The sequence below is a fragment of the Mus musculus genome, chromosome 13 (assembly GCF_000001635.26).
Source record: "Mus musculus strain C57BL/6J chromosome 13, GRCm38.p6 C57BL/6J".
Lineage (NCBI taxonomy): Eukaryota > Metazoa > Chordata > Mammalia > Rodentia > Muridae > Mus > Mus musculus.
The window spans coordinates 108,155,128-108,178,287 of NC_000079.6; the positions used below are offsets into that span (position 1 = coordinate 108,155,128).

Below are 23,160 nucleotides of genomic sequence, written 5' to 3' on the forward strand. Positions count from 1 at the left end.
CACAATGGCCAGTCAATCAGGCTCAATCAGTGAACTCGGGGTTCATCAAGAGACCCTGCCTCAAAAAATAATGTAGACAGTGACTGAAGAAGACAGATGGCATTCATCTCTGGCTTCCATATAGAGGTACACATGCATAGGAACACGTGTGTGCCTGCGCACTCAGAGGCACAGGCGCACGCACGCACGCAAAAGGTAAATAAAAATCCTAGCACGGGAGAGCCAAAAGCCAAAGGCAGGTGGATCTTTTATGAGTTCCAAGCCAACCTGGTTTACACAGTGAGTCTAGTTCAGCCAAAGCTACATACTGAGGCTGTTTCAGAGGAGAAAACAGAAAACCAAAACAACACATACATACCCTTCATAGTATCCAACACAAGAAACTTCTAAGCAAATATAACAAAATATATGCACACTCCCTGTGCTGAAAACTACAAGTGAAAAAAGAAATCACAGAACCAAAAAAAAAAAAGGAATCCAAATTTAACTCCAGTTGATGGGGACTTAAACCTCACTCTCTTAAAGTGACATTTTCCAATTTATTTCTCTTGCACTCCAACAAGGTCTTGTGATGTTAAGTATTTTATTCACATTTTTTGGAGCAAGTTGGAGCACTGAGCTCATGTGGAAATTAAATGGTAGGAAAAGGCTAAGAATCAGTCATACCTCTGGGGAAATGAAAATTAATGCTCATGCAAAACCCATATGTGAATTCTGTGGCAGCTCCATTCATAAACATCAAAAGCTGGACTCAGCCCAAATGTCCTTCAATGTAAACATACAAACTACGGCATATCCTTGACACGGACTGTTAGTCACCAATAATAGGAAACAAACTACTGATAACTCTTCACATCTTAAAGGCATCATGCTGAATGGAAGAGGCCATTTTTTAAGAGTTACAGATGGTATGACTCTCCAGATAATATTCTCAAGAAGACAAAACTCTAATTGGCATAATAATCAGTTAGCAAGGTTACGAACCTAGAGAGTCAAGGGTCAGCTGATACTGAAGGCAGTATCCTGATCATGATGAAGTTAGATGAAGCCCTGACCCACCAAAAAGCGAGATGTGTGCTAGTTTTATAGCGTTTGAATTTGAAAAGGAAGTTGTGCTGTGTCTGGGTGCTCTGTGTGTGCCAGCGCACATCCTGTGCACAGGCATGTGGAGGCCAGAGCTGGACGGCAGGCCTTCTCCTCTATCTATACTCTCCGCCTCATTACCTTGAGACACCACCTGTCTCTGGGTTGGAAACTTGCCTACTGACTAGGCTGGCTGACCTCTCGGAGCTGCCAGTCTGTTCCTACAAAGCTAGGGAGTAGGGTACACACAGCCATCCCTGGCTTTGGTGCTGGGGATCCGAACTCAGAACTTCCTGTGTGCTGAGCAAGGGCTGAAACCCAGTGAGACATTTCCTCAGTCCTGGAAAACAACTACAAATAAACTCAGTTCATTAGAAATAAAGTAAACAGTAAAGAAAAACTGAGTATCTGTATGTATCAATTATGTATGTATTATGCCTAACAGTTGAACCCTTTAGTTCAACTGTTGGTGCTGGTGGGGGTACAAAATGGATCTTCAAGCTGTTTCTTTTCTCTCTTTTTTGGGGGGGTGGGTGTTGTTGTTTTGTTTTTTTCCTTTGAGACAGTGTTTCTGTGTAGTCCTACCTATTCCAGAACTTGCTCTGTACACTAGGCTGGCCTCAGATTCAGAGATTCCCTAGCCTCTACCTCCTGAGTGCTGGGACTAAAGGCGGATGGGCCACTAGGGCCACTCTGTCTGTTTCTCACAAAGTTTAACCTACATCTCCAGGCTGATCCAGGCGTTCTCCTTGTAAAAGAGAAATGAACGCATTATATCTATAAGTCTCATCATTTATCTGTGACAGTCTTAAGACAGGGACTAATCCAAAGATCTATGAACAGGTGAGCAGGTAAGAAAACTATATATACTGCATTCCACACGATAGAACATTAGCAACAAGGTAAAAATTTTGATGCACATAAAGATGAACTTCAAAATAATGATCCTAAATACAGGACCCAGAAAGAAATCTATAAAGACATATATACAAATATTCACGTTTAAAACCTGTAGGAAACGAAGACCAATTTGTAGCATCAGAAACCCAGATCAGTGGATATCTGGGTACAGGCAGCAGAGGCAGCATATTTAAATGCTCAGTGGGCAAAAAAGTTCAAGGTAGTAAGTTTTAGAAAAGGGTTAAGTGGGTACTAGAGAGATGGCTCAGAGGTTAAGAGCACTTGCTGCTCTTATAGAAGACCCAGGTTCAAATCCCAGCACTCACATGGTGGCTAAACAACCATCAACTCCAGTTCCAACAGCTTTGACACCAGATACACAACTACACACCTGCAGGCAATACACACACAATTAATAAATCTTTTTTAAAGATAAGAAAAACATTTTTATAAATGTTTAACATAGTTAATATTGTGAGAAATTAATGAAACACAGTTGTTGGACCAGTCTTCAACCGTCCCAGTAGCGACAGACACTACTATTATCTCTTTCATGTAAGACCACCTAAGTGAGAAAAATGGACTTGTGCCTAAGCTGCCTCAGTCAGCGCTTAAACTCTGACCCAACTTCTTTCTCTGCGACTTTCTATACTGGAGCAATAGAGAAAAGTAAAAGACATTGTGTGGCCTGCTGCAAGGGGGACGGGGGAGGAGGGGGGCGGGGAGGTGGGGACAGAGAGAGTCAGAGACACACAGTCACAAACACACACACATACAAGGAACGCCCCCCCCCCCCCCCGGGGGGACGGGTCTAGGTGTAGCCCTGGCTGTCCTTGAACTCACTCTATAGACCAGGCCGACCTCGAACTCAGAGATCTATCCGCCTCTGCCTTCGGAGTGCTGGGATTAAAGCCTGGCTATAAAAGAACACCTCTTAACTAAACCGTTCCAGTTCTTGAAAACAGTTTTAGTTAGACACACATTTCTGAAATCGACCTGGACATTAGAACGGATCAGTGTATTCGGAAAGTTCTGGGTTGACAAGGACGGCGACAGACAGGGAGAGCGCGCCAGACACTGCGACACCAAGAACCGCAAACTCTGCGGACAACCCGGATCTGAAGACCAAGGCAAGGCACTGGCGCAAGGCCTTTCCCGATGCTCCCCAGAACCTCTGGCAGGACCGGGTCCAAACTTCGTCGCCCAAGGCAACCGCCAAGTCCTGGGACCCGGGACAGGGACCAGGGCACCCGAGGCCCGGCCCCCAAGTACGGCGGCCGCCACCCGCCCGGGACGCGCATCCATCGACCGGTATCCTCTCCTCGCTCTCACCTCTCCAGTTCTTGTACTCGGCGACGTAGTAGTATTTGTTCCCCAGATGGTCCGTGCCCACGTGCTCCCTCACCTCCCTGGACAAGGCGCTCCAAACAGAGCGCCACACACCGGACCACCAGCTCATGCCTGCGCCGAACTCAAGGTCTGAGGCTTCAACCCGCCACCGGAGGACACGCCCACGCTAAGCTCCGCCCACTGCCCGGCGTTTTCCGAGCCCCCCAGTAACGCCGCTCTCCGTTGGTCAGGCCACATCGCTGATTGGCCAATGAGAGCCCGTGTTGTTGCATCCCCCAGTTCCCCGGTCTGTCATGGCAGCGCCCAGGCCTCCAGCCGGTGTGTGGACCCGAGATGTTGAGCTTTTTGTCCGCTCGACAGTCGGGTTTGGAGGACCCTCTTCGCTTGCGTAGAGCGCAGTCCACACGGAGGTGAGTCACGCGCGTGTCTTTTCCTCTTCCGGTGCCAAGGGAGAGTCTGGAGCAGGGAGATCGGGTCGCAGGACCGACTGGGCTGAAGATGAAGTCGGCAGGAGCCGGAGGAGGAAGACCCACGTGTGCGTGTAGGGGAGAGTGTGAAGGAAAAACCCAGGTCACAGTAATTGTAGCTTGCTGTGTACATGAAGGATGTAGTTGGAAGTAACCAGGGAGCCGAGTTAGATAACTGTCACTCCAGGAGAGACCTGATGGCAGGCTCTCCAATGGCAGGACTGTGAACATCCTCACGGCCAGCTCACCCCACGGCCTTCCACTGGACCCTCACTGCCAACATGACTGCTTCTTATTTCTTTGGTGCGCTTTGGTTCTGTTGACCAATGCCTTTATTTTTGTAGAATTTCATGTGGGTTTATCTCTGAGGCACAGACGAACCTGCATGCTTTGACTGTGTTTGTAAACCGAGTAACAGGTGTACAGAAATCAATCGTACGGATTTCGAAAAGAAGGCATGTAAATAAGTCCCCAACCACGTGCTATTTATATAGTGGCTTGTAGATGAAATAGCTTTGGAGCTTTGAGCTTTATGGTGTTTCTTAGTAACTGAAATTTGAACAATGTTGACGGGGTCTAGTATTTAGTTAAATTACACTGAAATTATATATATATATTCACGCTTCAGTGAAGATTATTGTTTTGTTAAAGTAATGAGGTTATTCTTTAATTCTCATTTATTTTTGTAACTGAACTGGAAAGTCCTAATTTATTCAGAGAAGATGTCCTTCCCTGTCATCTGCTAGTGACAAAAGCATAGTAAACATTACATTTGGCGCTCTCAGGCAACATCTTTTAAAGGATGTTTACAACCTGGAGCTGTAATTCACATAAACTGGATATTGAACACGCTGAACATTGGTGACACAAGCCTGTGACCCCAGGTTCCTAGAAGCAGATGGAGGAAGATTTCTGGCCCAGCCTGGGCTACCGAAGCAAGTTCCAGGTCAAACTGAGCTGCATAATGACATATGCCACTCCACCGCACCCCTACAGAAAGAAAAATGAAATTTTCATGGTTGCGTAAAACATGCTGAGTGCTGACATGTTTTTAAGACCATCACCGTATCAAGAAGTTTAACACTTGCGCCCTAAAGCTTTGCTGCGCTTTGGTACCGCTAACCCTCCTCCGCTTCACTTCATTTTAACTGTGGCATTGATAATAGTTTGTATTTCTACAGTCTTAGACATCTAAGAGAATCTTTAAATTGTGCAATTCAAACTTTTATCCACTAGGTGTCATCAGCCAAGTTTATTGGAATTTTTAACTTTCCCTGAAAGCTTGTTTATCCATAGATAACTTTTTAAGGACTTAAAAGCTTTAAATCAGCAGTTTTCGACCTGTGTGTCTCTACCCTTTCACAGGGGTTACGTATATCCTACATATCAGATATTTATATTATGAATCATAACAGAAACACAGTTTCAGTTATGAAGCAGCAGCAAAAATAATTTTATGGTTGGGGTCACTACAATCCGAGGAACTGTGTTAATGGATCACAGCACTAGGGAGGCTTAAATGAAATTTAAAGTAGTGTTTCAGTTTAAAACTTGTTTAGAGGCCTACATTAATAAGTCTGAATATCTTTAGATGTAGTAAGAAGCTAAAGCCTTGCAGAATTTGTGGTAATCTTGGGGAAATAAGGAATTGATACTAAATGTTTTTCTTATCGTTGCTTTATCTTTTTTCCTTTTTCCTTTTTGAAGGGTCCTGGGGCTGGAGTTAAACAAAGACAGGGATGTGGAAAGAATCCATGGCAGTGGGGTTAACACCCTCGACATTGAGCCCGTTGAAGGAAGATAGTAAGTTACGGCTTCACGTTTCCTTCTAAGTGAGGTGCAGAAAAATCTTGCCTTTTCAGACTGATTACAAGAAAGCTCTTACAAATACTTTTTTTTTAAGTTGTAAATTGTAGCGTTTGTTGGAAAAGCATCTATTCATTTGAAATCGAAAATCAAATACGCAAAATGTTATCAGATCGATATTCCAAATGTGGCATTAATATGTTCATGTTAAATCAATAAGCCAGGGATTTATGTTGATGCCGAAGGCTTTTAAGTGTGGGATGCATTTAAGTGGTCTTCTAACCTCTAATTGTTACTTTCAGGGACGAATGGGAAGTGACATGTAAAAAGTAGAAGTGTGCTTGGCACTGGGCGTGAAGCAGACGATCACTGAGTTTCTCATTTACCAGCAGTGACCTTGTGCAGTTTACCTAACCTTTCAGATTTCAGTTTGTCTCAGCTGTTCTATAGGAATGATCCTGCTTAAGAATTGGAGAAACTGTAGTGAAAGCATGTTTGTTCCACCCTACTGCCGACCCTATAGCTGAATGTGTTCCCCGTCACGGCACACCACGCATCGGCACACCACGATATTCATTCGGGAAGGTTTTGGGGTGGAGGGTGCAGCTCTGTGGCAACAGTATGATCTGCATGCACAAGATCTGGGTTCAGTCTAGAGCAGAATTGGAGGAGAACTCAAGGCTGTTAAGGAGTGTAGGCTCAGAGTCCTTCCTGTGAGCTGAGGGTGTGGTTCACAGATAAACCCTCACCTAGCAGGTCCAAGACCCTGGATTCAAGCCCCAGGACTACAAAGAAATAAAACAAAATCAAGCCTTATGTTGTTTATAATTAGATTATGTATTACAATAACATATGGGAAGTAGCTTCTCCTGTTTTGATCTAGTTACCAGTTGCCCTGGCTTTTGATTCCTGGTAAACTGTTGTCATTTACATTAAAATTAGCCATGTGGGTTTGGCAGACTTGCACTCTCTACCTTCCCCCTCTGCCATAATAGTCTACCAGAAACGTGTGCCCAAACAGTTCTCCCTTTAGCACATGGTTACAGTTAAAAGGTGGCGCACAATAATTCTGTTCTTTGCCATATCTTTCCAAAGCTTAACATATTTCCTGTTCAAAGGCGGTCAAGGGACACTCATTGATAAATATATGCAGATCCAAGGAACAGAGAACAGCTGATTTGTCATTGGTGTAAGTGGGAAAAGTACAGTAGTGAAGCAGCCAGGCACTGGCCTAGCGATTATGTGCCCTGGGTTACAGTGTGTGTCTGTGTGAAGAATGTAGGATGAAGATGCTTTTGTGCTGCATCGAATTAAAGTCTGAGACACTTAGCACAGTAGCTTTCCCTTTAATACATGGTAAAAGCTACAACTATGTATTTCTTTGTTTGCTAAGATATACTATGTGTAATCACATTTAGTAACAAGAAGAAATAAAGTGAAAATATATGTCAAATTGAAAACCAAGTATTTTCTTTTGCTTAAGAAAAATCAGTGTATGTGTAAGTTGTTTAGAAGTATATTAGTAGCCCGGCGTGCTGGCACACGCCTTTAATCCCAGCTCTTGGGAGGCAGAGGCAGACGGATTTCTGAGTTTGAGGCTACACAGAGTGAGTTCCAGGACAGCCAGGGCTACACAGAGAAACCCTGTCTCGAAAAAACAAAACAAACAAACAAAAAGTCTATTAGTATTTATCGTCTACCATGAACACTATAGCAGAAACTCTAAAAACCATTACCAAAACCAGAACACAGAGATCTAGTAGACCAGACTCAGTTCTAAGATAGGTGTTATTTTAAGAAGACTATCCATAAACTGCATTTTAACAGGTTCCGTTACATAGAAAACATTTGCATACCCTTATGAAGATTAAAATTTCTGTATCTTTTGAGTTCTTTTGATTTATTCATCTTTTGTTAGTTTTCTTTTCTAAATCAAATTAATACCCTACCTATTTAATATGGTCACAATTAGCAGAATAGCAACCACATTGTTAAATAATATTAATGTTTGGTACTAAATAGAAATTCATTTAATTTCAATAATAATTAATTTTTATGTAGTAAATAAACTCAAAAGGAAACTTTTGGCAGTTATTTTAATTTAAAAATTGCATTATTGTAAATACCAATTAAATCCAGTTAAAAAAACAACCACTCTAGAAGTAATCATTTGCTTTACGTTGATAATACATTGTTAGTACTGGTAGAGAAACAAAAATCCAGCAGGTGTGAGCATGCAGTTCCGTTGGTGAGATGGTCACACACACCTGTTGTCCCAGCTCTCAGGAGATGATGGCAAGAGGCTGACCCCTGGAAGGTCACCAGGTCATGAAGTGTCTGCACAAATCCCAAACCCTGAGTAAGGGGAGACAAATCTCGATGACTGCAAGGTCTGTGTGCTGTCAGCATGTACACGTGGAAGAAGGGGAGTGAGCAAAACTGATGGAGCCGCTGATCTGGCCGATACCTCCAAATAGCCATCTGATTACAGCATGTCCATCCCACACCAGTTACAGGTGACTGATTTCATGGCCAGCCTGAGACTGCAAGGAGCCAGCCCAGCCCCTATAATGGCCCCTAGGAACTAATAGGCCAAAGCTCTGTGAAGAACAGAGCCCCATACTGAAAAGTAGACTCCAGCTTAAGCAGTGTGGGGCAGTTCACACAAAGGGAAAGGGCAACCCAGTAACAGTGTGTACATGAGTAGATCAAAACTTTCATGTTTTAGGTTTCTTATCAAAATGAAAGAAAATATAACTTGGAATATTTTTTCTGAAGATAAAAGTTTAATTATTATGCTAAATCCAGACTCCCTTCTGAAAGAATAGGGAAAACATGTAAAAATAGGATATAAGATGTAAGAGCTATGAGACAGTGACATCATGCCAGTCAGGTCATCTGAAAAATGTGTCAATGCTCTATTCCAAAACTAACAAAAAAAAAAAAATCTGTTTACCTACACATACATCTGTGTGTGCGTGCATGCGTGCATATGTGTGTGAGCTCTTGTTGTCATTCGTGTGTGTGGCCCACCTTTGACCAGCTGAACCACCTCTCCAGCCTTCCCCCTAAATAATTTTAAAAGGTAGAATCTATGGAAGAATAATGTAATTCAAATTTAAGAATCTCAGAAATGAGGTTATTAAACCTAAGAAAAAATTAGAAGTAAAAGAGAAATATTTCCAAAATGAACCAAAGCCTAAGGAACACAAGCAAATAAGAACAGGGTGTAATTCCGTAGAAACAGAGCAAAAAGCAGCGAGAACTTAGAGATCAGAAAGGACGGGAAGGCGAGGACTGGGCTGTAGCGCAGTGGTGTAGTGCTTACCTCTTCAGGTTCCGTCCCGGCACTGAAGGAAAAGACCAGGATGTGAAGGCAGTAAGGCAGACAGGATAAGAGCCAAGAAGACCCAGATGGCACACCACAGGGGCCCACAGAAAATGGCAACACAAGCAAGCAGAATAAATATGAAACTATAATTCAGTAAGCCTTGCTACTGGAGTAAAGTCTACAACTGTGGTTTATAAGGGAATGGATCACACGTCACTGTCACCGAAACTTGACTTTAGGATTTTTACTCAAAGGAAGAATTTTTTTTTAATCTAAAACACTCTGAGAATTAAGACTTTTACATCTGCTCATACTGACGGGCAGACATTTGTCAGCTTACAGTATTCTTACAGTACTGTACTCATTAAACCTTCTTTGGTATTCTACCGAGTTGAAATCAGATAGCGAGAATAACCAGAGGTACAGAAATATACGTGTTGATGATAACCAATAATTCTAGAAAACAGCAACATTTCATGTAAATGTATAACTGTGGGTCTAGGTATTGGTTTGACTGCTGATAACATCACAATAAAGAAATTATAAGCAAAGATTATAAGTAAAGATTAAAAGTCTAAGGTTGAAATTGCAGAGCAAATGACCTGGGTTTTGCCAAGGATAAATCACAAGAAATAACAGGTTGAGGAAACAAAGAAGTACAAGGGTGAATTGAAGGTCTGTGTCCATCTAAAACAATCTAGAGCAAAGCTCCTGTATTCATGATGCACTGCTGGGCGATGAGTTGGACAGTATTCAAAAAAGGAAGTCAGTGATTCCTATAAAAATTGCATTGGTGAGGAAGGGAGGGGAAGGGAGTGGTGGTGGGAAAGGTCCTAGTGTGTGGACGTTCCCGAAGACCCTGCAGATGACATGGACCTGCTTAACTGGCTGACTATTTTGTGTAATACTGGAATAAAATTCAAAATGTCTGAAAACTTTGCAGTTAAGTTTGATCCCAAAGAGGTTTTCATCTTGTAAAGAATGTAAAAGGATGATGCCCCCAGTGAGGGTAGGAATAGAAACAGTGACAGTATTGAATGTGAAATGGAATGCATTCCAGTCTGTGGGAAAATTAAAACCTCCCTTTTGTAGACTTTGTTCTGAATTTGCCTCATGCTTCACCACCTGTTATTTTTTTTCAAAACTGAAAATATTATGGCTGATGGGCAAGTTATTTAAATGTTACAACTTCAAATTTGAAGATTATTTCAGGTAATGTTAGGAAAAAAACAAAATCATAATTGGAGAACAAACAGCCTGCAACAAGCTAAGAGCAGTCCTGGGCAGACTCAGGGTCCTGTGTAACATACATGGCGGACTACTACAAGCTCATTTTGTAAATTAGTTGAATTAATATGAAGAACTTTTTGTTGTCAAGTATATGATTGCATATGACTATTTAGAAATCATTTTTTAAGGTTTTTTTTTTTATCAAATTGTTTCCAGGTTCTCCTAATGTAATGTAATGGACTGGTTTGAAGGACAGCTTTGTCCCTTTAGTGCCCTTTGCTCCTAAGTGAGACACCTTTCATCTCTCCCCTCTCCCTCCCATGCTTCATAGTACGGTCCTCCCTCAGACACTAGAGTGTGACTCCTGTGCACCTTCTCTTCCTCCTTAAGGAAGTATTATAACCAAGGATGCTGTCCTTGAAGCTTCAAGCTAAAATAAAAGTAGCTTATTACCACGGTGGTCCCAGGTGCCACTTACACTTTAAGAGCAAACACAAGGCCTTTCCTACTAGGCTATAACCTTCCTGGTGGTCAGGGAGAGTGCCCTGTGTTTACTGCTCTTTAGCAAGTGAGTGCCTTTTGTTTTGTGGGTACTGGGGACAAATGAATGGAATGAATACCTTTATGAAAGGAAAGGGGCCAGCTTCCACTTACTGTCATATCAGCTTTATCATTCAGGTAAAATGCCCTCCCTCACTTTGTTATTACAACTTTTACAAATGTCCAAAGGCTCATAGGTGGTATAACTTGCCCAGGAACCCATAGCTGCTGTCAGTCATAGGCTAATTCTGTTTTCACTTAGCAGATTTAAGAAGACCTTTGGAATGGTACTGTAATCTTTTACTTTTTTAGCTGTCTTTTGCCGTCTTGTCATACCATCTTCTTGTAATCATAGAGGTAAACTTGAAATGATCAAAGGTTGAGTTTTTCTCTAGTTGTGCTTTTGAAAATGTTAAGAAATTCTAGTTGCTGAAGTCTGATAGAATTAACTGAACTCGCTGTCTTAATACTTGTGGCATCTCTAGGTGCAGTGATGAAGGCAGTGGGCTGTGGGTGGACATCTCACAGTGGTTAATGTGCCTTTTCTGTTGTCAGCATGTTGTCAGGTGGCTCCGATGGCGTGGTTGTACTCTATGACCTTGAGAACGCCAGCAGACAGCCCCATTACACATGTAAAGCAGTGTGTTCCGTTGGCAGGTGTGTATTTGAAAGTGTAACTTATGAATATGTAAACAGTTCAGTATGTTTGCATCAAGTAGAAAAGGTGAAAGTAGCAGTCATATGCATGGTGTAATCAAAATTTCAGTTGTCATGGATATCCCTTGATGCTTTCTTGAAAACTATCAAATTCAATATATTTTTGTCATGTGACTTCCTCCAGTTTTCGTGTCAGCTTTCAAATGATTTTTTAGAAAGACTTTTGTGTCATTTTGTTCTGTACCTACAGAATGTATCCCAGTAGCTATGGTTTTAAGACCACTTAGTATAAAGTTCATGTATGAATCTTACAGCTAATTATAAGTGCAGACTAAGTTTTCAACTGATGTTAATGGGGGAAAGATTAAACAGGGTGTAGTGACTATGTAGGCAGTACTCTCACCACACACACACATGCCCCCTCTCTTGTCTGTCTACTCACTCAAAAAGGCTCAACTTAAGCCCAGGCAATGTCATACTCAGTGCCTTTAAACCAGTACTGGGAGGCAAAGGCAGGCAGATGTCCAAGTTTGAGGCCAGCTTGGTCTATAAACTGAATTCTAGGACAGCCAGGGCTACATAGAGAAATCCTGTCTTACGGGGGGCGGGGGGGGGAGGGGGAGAAATACACACACACACACACACACACACACACACACACACACACACGCGCGCGCGCGCGCGCGCGCGCGCGCATATATTTTGCTTAACCTAAAAATACACCTGTCTGTCCTGACTTCTCTGGCTCTTTGGTAGTTTCTTTTTTCCTAAGAGTCGTTTGAAGCTCTTTGCCAGCTGTGTGTGTCTGATCTGTTCTTACAGTAACTTTGCCTTGGCCAGTGCTCTCTCAGGAGAAGCTCGCAGAGCTGTGCGTTCCAGAACACTGCAAAGGACCCTAGGTTCTGATTTATAATTGTGTGTTTACACACTATTCATTTTAGAAACACAGCTTTGAAAATCTCTCTTGAGACTGGCTTATTTTGTCTTAGAGGTAATTTTACTGGTTCCATCATTCTTAGTATGCTTCTGTGGTAATTAAATATTTTAAAAGCATGTTTAAAGCTGTAAAAGCTACTGTGTAAACCAGCATAGCAGCTTCCCGCACTGTGAAAGCTCGCTGGCTGGGAGAGCGCTTGCAGGTCAGTTCCAGCTTCATCTCTCCATGTCGTGGCCAAGATGCACTGTGTCCTGCAGTAATGCCTTACCATCTGATTAATGGTGGGCAACCAAGATTAATAACAGTAGCCTAGGGCCTCCCAGAGTTGCAACACAGTGTGGGACCTGCTTTTTAAGATGTTTGAGCCATTTACATACTTTCAACCCTAATCAAAAAGAAAAACAAAGGAAATGAAATTCTAAAGTGCTGGCCTTGAACTCACAGAGATCTGCCTGCTTCCTTGGTGCTAGGATTAAAGGTGTGTGCCACTACACCCGGCTTTAATTTAATAATTTTTAAAGTCTGATATCTGAGATTAAAATTTAGCATTAAATTTATTAAATAATGAAATATATACATATTTTATATGTTTGACATAACTGTGTATATATACATATAATGTTATGCTATGATCTGGTAAGTTTTTTGGTATTTAATTTATGTAAATATTTAGTGTGTCTCTATTATAATACGACTTTTATTCCTAGGTTCAAAGGCTAAATGTATGACATTGAATTTCAAAATGGGTATATTCACAATATCATTTAAAAAAATAATTTTAATAAAATTTATTATGTTATTGTGGCTTAGGCAATTTAGTAATATTTAATGTTCATATACTTAATTTGTTCTTGAGCATTAATAAGATTTTACTACCAAAATTTTTACTAAATGTATCTGAAAATAACACATGTACTAGAATGATACAACATTGTGTCCTGTTTCAAAATTTAAATTTAAAATATAAATGATCTTTTGTTAGTATTTCTACAGTAAGGACTGGCTTTATTTAAACCAACTCATCAGAAAGTCTGTGTTGAAACCGAGACTCTGTGGAGCATAGTAGAGTCATTCTAACCTATTTCAAGTTGAAATCTATTGGAGTGAGCTTGTATCTCATGCAATTGTGGAGAAAATGAGAGAATCAAGTTTACTCAGTGAGGAGAAAGAAAGAAGGAAAGGCTCGAACAGGGAATGTGACAGAAATGATGCCATTTGCACTTTGTTATGGGTCACCAGCATAGGCCCAACTCTACTGCCCTTCTCCTTGGGATTTCATCCATACCTGAGATTTGGCATTCCAAGCAGATCAATAAAACTTAGCACACAGCTTTGCCATTGGATTGCCTTAGCCAAGGATGAGGAAAAGACAATGTCGAGGGTCTCTCACTTTCTATAACAGAAAGTAGGTACAAAACAGAGGCTCCCTGCAACCAGGTAGAGTTTGAATTCTTAGCTGAAAAGAACAAAGGTGTTTATGAACTGCTGTCCACCTGTCTGTCTTCACCCAACTGTGGGTAAATACTGTTGTGTGGAATCCCATGGCAGTGTGTGGAACAGTCCACAGTTCTAATAATGATAATTGAGAAAGGAAAATCCCACACCGGTACAGAAAACCACTACCACCTCCAAGATGAAGGAAACCCACTGTAGTTGGCCACACATACACACGCACACAGACACACACTGAATGCAGTATAGTGAGCATATCCCACATGATGTGCCTCAGGAAAAGGCAAGCCTCCACAGCTCGGAATGGGTACCAAATTTGGAGATGCCTAGATATCCTCTCTTCCCTTCAGAGCAGCTAAAACAAGGATGTGTGATCCTACTGTAGAAATCCATATCTTCTTCCCATAGCCTGCTTTTTTTTTCATAATAATATATTTGAAATTCCCCCAAGATTTGAAGACTCTAAATCTTGATTGCTGTTTTGTAGAAGCCATCCCGATGTTCACAAATACAGCGTGGAGACTGTTCAGTGGTATCCTCATGACACTGGCATGTTCACATCCAGCTCATTTGATAAAACTCTGAAAGTGTGGGATACAAACACATTGCAGGTAAGAACATTAACAACCTTTCCAAATTACTCTGCAGGATAATGGAAAACTGAGCCTTCAACTGTATTGGATGGTCTTTTGCTAAGATGTTCTGAGTGTCAGATAGGAAAACAGTATAGTTAAGGAGAGTTATACCCTGGTTAACTAACTTCTGCGGATTAACTCTGTGACAATGGGCAAATGACAAAGAACCCTGTATCTCTTTGCCCTTGTCTGAAATGAGGGCAAGATGGCACCTTCTAGAATGGTGCCATCATCCATGAAATAATCTAGCACAGTGCCTAGCACATAACCAACACACAGAACCTTAGCAAATACCTTCGTTATTTGAAAACTGTGAGCTAAGGACGAGAATTAGACTTTCCCCCTCTTGATCTAAAAGCTTGCAGGAAAAGAACGTTTTTAAAGTATAGTAAAAATATAGATAGCAGATATGAGTATTAGATGAGAATTAGAGAAATTTTTCAGTACTACTCCTTTCTCTCAGCTTTCTACCTACATACCTGTAATACCTCTCTATAGGAATGTGACATCCATCGCTTCAGAGTTGTTTCTCATGGTCCTGTATTCTGTGCCTGCCAGAGTTATGTAGCAAGACCCTTTCTCAAACACACACACACCCACACACACACACACACACACATACCAGAAACCAACAAAACAAAACCCAACATATGTGGTAAAGATTAAATGTGTGTCATGAACTTCCTGTTTGAACCACAGTGGGGTATCTTGAGATCCAGCCAATCCTGCATTGGCAAAACCAGCAAAGTTCTGTTTAAAGGGTTTGCAGAGCTGATAAGGAATCTAGAACTCTATAGGCTGGTTCTCAGAGACCAGAAAGATCTAGAAAGTAACTTCAACTTCATAAATGTTGCATTCTTGTCATTTTTATATACAGCAAGAGATGGAGACAGCAGGACTTGGATAGCTTTTAAGACACAGAGTAGCAGTGGGTCATGGTCTATATGCCTGTAATTCTAGCATTTGGGAGGCTAAGGCAGGAGAGTCATGTGTTTGAAGCCAGCCTGTACTTCTTGTGAGGCCAGCCTGGGCTATAGAGCAAGACCCTGTCTTGGAGCAACAGCAACAGACAAACACACAAGAATGGTTCCTGGTTCTGGAGTGGGAGTTAGGGAGTTTATTACGACCTAAGGGTTTGCAGGACAAGCGTCTGGAAATAGTCCAGGGACTGGTGTGTTTGGATCTGATTGTGGAGTGAGCATACGCTGACAGTGCCGGTTTGTGAGTCAGGAGCATTCGGCTGCAGAGAGGAAGCTCACACAGAACAGGACGCCAAGAATGACCAGGTTACAGCACAAAAGAACTGGCAACAAACCCGGCAAAGTGACAGAAAGGAGAAGGTTGCGGAAAATTTCCATTTCACTTAACAGGAAAAAGACTTTAAAGGACAGTGGGGTGAACGAGATCGGTCAGCTTCCTAGCTGACAAACCAGATAGAGTAACAAGGCTATCAGTGACAGCGAAAGAGTAAAGAAGTGTAAAGAAGAATAATGAAACAAAGCTAAGATTGCAGTGAGTTAAGAAATGGTAAATGGGTCCTGGTGAGATGGCTCAGCGGTTAAGAGCACTGGCTGCTGTTCCAGAGGACTCGGGTTCAATTCCCAGCAACCACATGGTATCTCACTATAGTCTGTAAGTATAATTCCAGGACGGTCTGGCACCCTCACACAGACATGAATGCAGGCAAAACACCAATGCACATAAAATTAATGAAATTATTTTAAAAAGAAGTGGTAATTAAAGATTGCTAAATTAGATATGAAGAAGAGGGAAAAAAGCTGAGGGGTGGTATTTCATTATTTTGTCTTGGGGATTGATATTAAGATGAAGAGGATTTAACTTTCAGTGCTGCTGAGAATGAGCCAGAAAGGATAGTAGTTAGATTAACCCATGGGTAACCTGTGATTGAAGTTGGCCACAGTGTTTAGGGGATCTGAACACAAGCAGAGAGATTGCTTGTGAAATGGGCAAAGACTGTTTTTCCATGATGGAAATGAAGAGCAGAAAACGTAAGCAAGAATGACTGAATGCTGCATAAGACATTGGGAGATTTCTGATTCAGTGGCTTTTATTTTCTCTTTGAACTAAAAGATCTGATCACCTGTTGTGATTGAGTAAGGATATTTGTGAACAGTGAAGAGAGCTGGAAATGCAGCAGGATATTGCAGACAACTAGTTAGTGAGACTCTGCACTGTGGGCTGGCAGTCCTTACTGTAGTCTATCTGCAGTGAGTGCTCTTCTACTGAGACCAGTCTGCTAACTGCAGGGTTTTCCTGAGTAAAGCAGAGACTGACCAAGAGTAAGCTGTGGTATAGGCAAGTCTGACTCAGGGTGTCTTGTAAATAAAGTAATATTAAGTATACAGACATTGGGGCTGGAGAGATGGCTCAGCAGTTAAGAGCACTTACTGCTCCTCCAGAGGTCCTGAGTTCAATTTCCAGCAACCACATGGTGGCTCACAACCATCTGTAATAGGCATACCACCTTCTGTTGTGTCTGAAGATGACTACAGTGTACTCACATATATATAAAATAAATAAAATGCAGGCATCTTCATTAGTTGCTAACTGCTTTGACACTACAATAGCAGAGATGTCTGACTGTCTTTGCTCATTGAAACTGCAGAAAAAGCTTGCCAGCCCTTTTGTACATCAGTGTGGCAGTAGACTAAAAAAAGAGAGACTTTATGGCTTTGGAGTAGAGGTCTTGACAAAGAGGATAGCAACAAACAGAGAGAGTGGTGTTGGATGTGTTGGACTTTACAGTCCAAGCTGGAGAGGAGAAGTGGACAGGAAGGAATGCTGGGATTTCGGGAGCTTGTAACCGAGTTCTAGGGTAGTTGGTGAAGAAAGCCCAAAGGAGATAGTGTGGTTACAGATAGCTGTCATTTATGATGTCAAGGTCATTTGATTGGCATCATGGGATGAAAACTGAGGCCGGGTGGCTCTGAGAGACAGAGCTAGCTAACTCATTGCTGGAGATGCTAGCCTGATAGAGAGGAATGGTAAGCCAGAGGCTTGCTTGTCTTGCCTTAACTTCCGGGATTTGTCATGTTTTAGATGATAAATTGCTGTCAGTCAATTAAGAATACGTTTAAGATGTGGGAAGGAGAATTCTTGCTTTGGCTTTTATGGTTTTGTTTGGGTTTTGTTTTATTTTGTTTTTGATTGTGTCTTGATTAACAGGCTGCAGATGTGTTTAATTTTGAGGAAACAGTTTACAGTCATCACATGTCCCCAGCAGCCACCAAGCACTGTCTGGTAGCAGGTGAGTGCACATCCTTTGCCTTTTAGCTTATGGAAAACTCTCCCATTTTAGAGTGAGTTATGTTAACCCAGAAAAACCTTAGCCCAGGTAAAGATTACTTTCACCACTGTATCCTAGGGTAGGCCGCACATGCTAATGACTGGGACCCAAAGACTGGGAGAGACCAGATCTCTCGCCCCTTTCTCCTTTCCTTTTGCTTTGCTCTTCCAGAGAGCCTGCGTCTGTTCTCTGAGGAGTCCTTTTAAATCACTTATCTTTCAGGTATTTTTATATGAACAAAAGATGGCAACTTGTTCTGGCGAGATTCCTCAGTGCGTAGGGCTGTTTGCTGCCAAGCTTGGTACCTAGAACGTGATTCCTGGAACACACGTGGTAGGACAGACTGACTCCAGCAAGTTGTCCTCTGCTCTCAGCACGTCCTATCACACACACACACACACACACACACACACACACACACACTACATAAATGTATTTTTTAAATTTGATACTTTTTCCTATTCAGCACATAAAAGGAAAACTTCTTTCTCTTTAATATTGTTATGGAAAGCAAATAGGTTTTTATATGAATCCTGCAATAACAACAAAACATTCATGTATAAAGAAAAACTGTTAACCTAATATTAGGTGTCTGGTCCCAGGACTCCATTAGTCCTGAGTACTGCGTGAACCACCTGGCCTGAGTTTTCATCCTACAGCTGGACATCAAGCAGCTGCTTCATCTCTAAGAGCCAGACACTAACTGATCCTCAAGTTGCTAGGATGCTGTTTCTACCAATTGGAGGGATAGCAATAGCATTAGCTTGGGGAAACTGCTGTTGAACTTGAATGGTTTCATGTGATAACATGGCAAAGAACAATACATACGTTGGAATGCTGATGGAGGCTCCCCTGTGACACTTCACTGTAGTCACTTCTCAGTGTCTCTGCGCAGCCCTACAACCTGCACGGACTGTTCTGTTGTAGGATGAGAATAGGCAGTGGAGCACAGGCCTCCTGTGAGTGAAGTGCAGACACAGGTCCATGTCTCGGCCATAGCCAGTAGAGACAGACGGTTTGCATGTTTGTAAGTGTATTATGGCATGCCTTTTCTAGTTCTGTATAGGCGGGCTGAAAATGGTGTGATTCTTAGTGGTAATTTGCTGAGACCTTTTTTATAATGTATAATAAATATTATATAAAAACTTTTACTTTTTTTTCTTTAACAGTTGGAACAAGAGGACCCAAGGTACAACTTTGTGACTTAAAGTCTGGATCCTGTTCTCACATTCTACAGGGTATTTTTTCTTTTTTTAAATATGGAACAACTACTACTTTTACTAAACAGTAAAGTGTTTAGTAAGAAGAAGCGTTGCTAACAATGTGTTCTTTGTAAATGACGTGACTGGTGCATTCTGTGCTAGTTGTTAAGTCAACAGAGAGATCAAGGTCCTTCTGTGCATTATTCTTGTAAAACTGCGCTGTTGAGACTTTTCTATGAGCAGTGACTGCAAGGGGAGCTCAGAGGAACTCAGAGGCAGGGGAAATAGGAAATGCAGCTCGGAGCCCCGGCTGTTTCTACATGAAAACCATTAAACGAGGAAAGAGACTCGGGTCATGAAGAGTGTGGCTAGCGAGGAAGCTCTTCTCCTCAGTAAGGTTAGGGAGAAAGTGATGAAGCCGTGCTCTGGGCAAGGACATTAATTAATGTAATCACTTCATTAACTGTTATCCGTATTGCTTCATCTAATTCCAAACAATGTCATGTTAGAATGAAACTCAGAAATGCACATTTTTATCTGTCTCTGAGAAACATAATAAATATACCAGAAAAACTTGATGGAATGAATACCCTTTTTTTTTAAGGTTTATTTAATAATTTAATGTATATGAGTGTTTCCCTGCATATATGTATGTGCACCACAAGTGTGCCTGGTTCCCTCGGAGGTCAGAAGAGGGTGTCAGCTTCCCTGGGACTGGAGTTAGAGTTTCGAACTGCCTTGTGGTTGCTGGGAATCAACCCCTAGTCCTCTGCAAGAAAAACAAGACTCTTAACCATTAACCAATCCTGCAGCCCAGTGGGTAGCATTTTTTATATCATTATCATCAATTTCAGTTGATTAAAAAGCTAGGCAGATGAAATGTCTGATTTGAATAGTTCCATTAGGTAAAACTATTCTATGAATTTGTCATCTCAGTCTTTTTTTTAATATTTATTTATTTGTTATGTGAAAGTACATTGTAGCTGTCTTCAGACACTCCAGAAGAGGGCGTCAGATCTCGTTATGGATGGTTGTGAGCCACCATGTGGTTGCTGGGATTTGAACTCAGGACCTTCGGAAGAGAGGTCGGTGCTCTTAACCCCTGAGCCATCTCTCTAGCCCCCATCATCTCAGTATTTTAGAAACAGCTGTTAACATGCTTTTTTCAGTTAAGCTTTTTCTTTTTTTCTGTTACAGTTTTATAAGAAACCATAAAATATTCTTATTTCTTTAAAATACTTAATTTTTATTGCCGTGTATTACACCTCAGTGATGTGGACTGCTTTATCCAAAGTAGTAATTGTATTTTTCCCAAAGCAGAAGCTAGTCAGGTCCTTTTCCATTAAAAGTCTTTGATTAAAAACTTCCCAGAAACCTCACATCAGTCTTTAAACGAAGACACTGCAAGTTTAAGACATGATCATATCCATTCACTACAATTTATGCTTGCTGTTTTCTGAGTCAGGCAAAATTATTGCCTTCCTACTCTGTTTTGTTTTGTAAAATACTTCTTTCACTCGTGCTTGCAGGTCACAGACAGGAAATCTTGGCAGTTTCCTGGTCACCACGCCATGACTATATCTTGGCAACAGCAAGGTAAAGTGCAATTTATTTGGCTTTACTCTTAATATTAGTAATTAGAAGCAATTTGAGAGATTGCATTTTCATAAGATACAGATTTTGTCATATATAGTTAGTACCTGAAAATGAAACATTAAGTAATAAATTTCAATTCATATCAGTCAAGAAAATATCCTTTGCATCTTTTGTATGTGTGCAGGTGCACATGTATGAGTGTAAGCCAGCGGCTGACACTGGGGTTGTCGTCCTCCACTGGATTTATTCAGAAGCTCTCCACTGAGCCTTGAGCGCATCAGTTTAGGTAGGCGGCTGCCTTGTTCTCCTCTGCCCAGCTCTGGAGTTACAGAAGCACACAGCTGCAGCTGGCTTTTCAGGGAACCTGTGCTCAAGCCCTCACCCTCGTGCTGCAGGCTGCAGGCTGCAGGCTGCAGGCTGCAGGCTGCAGGCTCTATCTGTGAACTGTCTGCTCAGTGCCCTCCTTTGCATGATATCCGTCTTGAAGGCATTCACAGTTCAGAGCCCAGAGAAAGCAAGAGACTCTCTAGTGACATGAATCAGCTCACAAGGCTAGTAACACAATTGTGTTGTTTTCCTACATGGAAGTATAACAGTACACACTTAAGAGTAGTTTCTTTAACCCAGAATTTTTGCTCTGATATAAAGTACCCATCTATCCATTGATTGATTTGTTAGTATTTAATGGCTACTACCTGTTCCAAGTACTATACTACAGACACAGGTTGATAGCAACTTCAGAAAGCAGACAGTCTGTAGAAGGAAAGATCACTGCCTACAGACCTTCAGGCACTAGTACAGGGAGAGAGCAGGACTGCTTGCTCTCCGTGAAGTTAAACAGTGTGTATGTGGTAGTGTGTGTGGCGGGGGGGGGGGGGGGGGGGTATGGATTGGAGGTGAGCTTGTAAAGATTCGGAATGATAGGCTATGGGAGAATGGCTAGTTACAGTACATAGGACCGCTGGACAGCTGTGCTCAGTTCAAGAAATAGACTACAGCTATACCCAGCCACAGAAATCTAAGCATCACACGATGCAGACAAAGGATTTATGTTGTATGTACCTCAACATATGGAAGCTGTGGAAGCCCTGCTAAAAGGAAAGAAGATCACATACACAAAAACCTGTAGGAGGGGTCAGTGACCCGAGGAGGTCAAAGTGTGATTACTGAGGGACAGTGACAGCTGGATTGTAGGTATCAAAAGGCAAATAGGTCAGGCAAGATGGCAGGGGAAGATGCTCTCTGCCAAGCCGCCAGAGAGGAGAATACAAGCTCACATAAGTTGTCCTCTGATACTTTTCCTTGTATTCTTGTACACACATGCACACGTATGTACCCCAACATACATGTGCACATGTAGATAAATGTAAAATAGTTTTTATAGAATATTATTATAGTCTTTATAGAGACAGGATGGATTGAGTGAGTCTGACTGGGAGCACATGTTATTATCAGGGGATTTTTAGAGGAGAAATTGACACATGTTCTGTCTGTTCCTTCGTTATTTCACTTGAAAGAAAGTGAAGTGTCTAGCTTCTAGAAGATATTAAAGATGGATTTGACCACAAAGGAAATGAAAATAGATTGTCTTCATTATGTACCTTATTTTCAAACTTCTATAAAAAATTAAAGAAAAAACAAATTGATGCTAAATAAATAAATGTTTAAACAATGAGATTCCTTAACTGCTTGATTTTCTAGATGGCAATTGAGAAATAAGAGAAAGTGTGCCATAAGTAGCGGGATAAGACCCTGGAGAAAAGCAGAACTTTGTCCTTGAGTCTGATAAGAAAGATTACCTCTCTTTGCTACTGTTTTGATATTTTCTGTATTGGTGAGTGGCCAGTGTTGAATATTTGTTGAAAATAATCCAGTACAACTGTAGGAATATATTTGTGCTAATAGAGTGAATCCACGGTGGTCAAGTTGGCAAAGTAAAGAGTGGAATTATTATCGTAGCTATGTATGTCAATATACGACTTCTGCTTTCCCTCAGTGCTGACAGTAGAGTAAAATTATGGGATGTGAGAAGAGCGTCAGGATGCTTGCTTACTCTTGACCAGCATAATGGGAAAAAGTCACAAGCTGCTGAATCAGGTAATGAGGACCATAGGAAGAGAAATACAGTAGTGCTTCTTATGGTGGGCTTTCTTTTCATTGAAATCAAATAATAAATATGCATATTGACAAATTAAAAACTGATTTTTGTAAATGGCATTTACCAGAAATCAGTTTGTGAATCAAATTTAATTATGGTTTTCTTTCTCCCAAGATACAAATAACTGGGGATTGCTTTTTCCTCCAGAGTTGCAAACGTAACTTCTGTGTAACTTGGTTTGCAAATATTTTTCCTTTAAAGCCAACTATGCAAATCCTATATTACACAGAAAGTTACAATAGATTAAAGAAATAATGATGTTTTGTCACCATAAAAACTGCAAGTTGTGATGAGTGGAAGTTAGGTGCAGTCCATGTGACATTGCAGCTCGGCTGTGTTTCTGGGGGATTTAATTCCTGGGTGGTAGCACGCACTTCATCTGGACTAGAAGTGTGTCAGGGTACAGCGGGAAGTTCCCTCTGCTTTCCTAGGGATGGGAGTCCAGGCCGGCACCGCAATTACAGATGTTTAATATGACAAATGATTTCGAGTTTGGAGGGAACTATATA

The 23,160-nt window shown here is 41.5% G+C and overlaps 2 protein-coding genes across 13 annotated transcripts in view; one reads left to right on the forward strand and one right to left on the reverse strand.

Moving 5' to 3' along the window:
- Window positions 1-3,525, reverse strand: part of Ndufaf2 (NADH:ubiquinone oxidoreductase complex assembly factor 2) — a 106,064-nt gene extending 102,539 nt beyond the window's left edge. For 2 of the 4 annotated variants that reach the window (NM_001127346.1, NM_001360140.1), the window contains exon 1: window positions 3,316-3,498. In NM_001127346.1, the coding sequence (NP_001120818.1) occupies window positions 3,316-3,442 (127 nt within the window). In that variant the 5' untranslated portion in view covers window positions 3,443-3,498. Of the gene's footprint in view, window positions 1-3,315 lie in introns of all 4 variants that reach the window. The other 2 variants (XM_030247443.1, XM_030247442.1) reach the window with 2 other exon arrangements.
- A 58-nt stretch (window positions 3,526-3,583) lies between these two features.
- Window positions 3,584-23,160, forward strand: part of Ercc8 (excision repaiross-complementing rodent repair deficiency, complementation group 8) — a 42,494-nt gene continuing 22,917 nt past the window's right edge. For 2 of the 9 annotated variants that reach the window (XR_003950484.1, XR_003950485.1), the window contains exons 1-9: window positions 3,584-3,743; window positions 5,508-5,603; window positions 11,263-11,364; window positions 14,241-14,364; window positions 17,575-17,656; window positions 18,865-18,933; window positions 20,427-20,493; window positions 20,678-20,779; window positions 22,490-22,590. Coding sequence is in view for 3 of the 9 variants with exons in the window: in NM_028042.4 (NP_082318.2) it covers window positions 3,667-3,743; window positions 5,508-5,603; window positions 11,263-11,364; window positions 14,241-14,364; window positions 17,575-17,656; window positions 18,865-18,933; window positions 20,427-20,493; window positions 22,490-22,590 (718 nt within the window). In the remaining 6 variants the exon portion in view is untranslated. Of the gene's footprint in view, window positions 3,744-5,507; window positions 5,604-11,262; window positions 11,365-14,240; window positions 14,365-17,574; window positions 17,657-18,864; window positions 18,934-20,426; window positions 20,494-20,677; window positions 20,780-22,194; window positions 22,328-22,489; window positions 22,591-23,160 lie in introns of those variants that run through there. The other 7 variants (XR_382743.4, XR_382744.4, XR_001780818.2 and 4 more) reach the window with 6 other exon arrangements.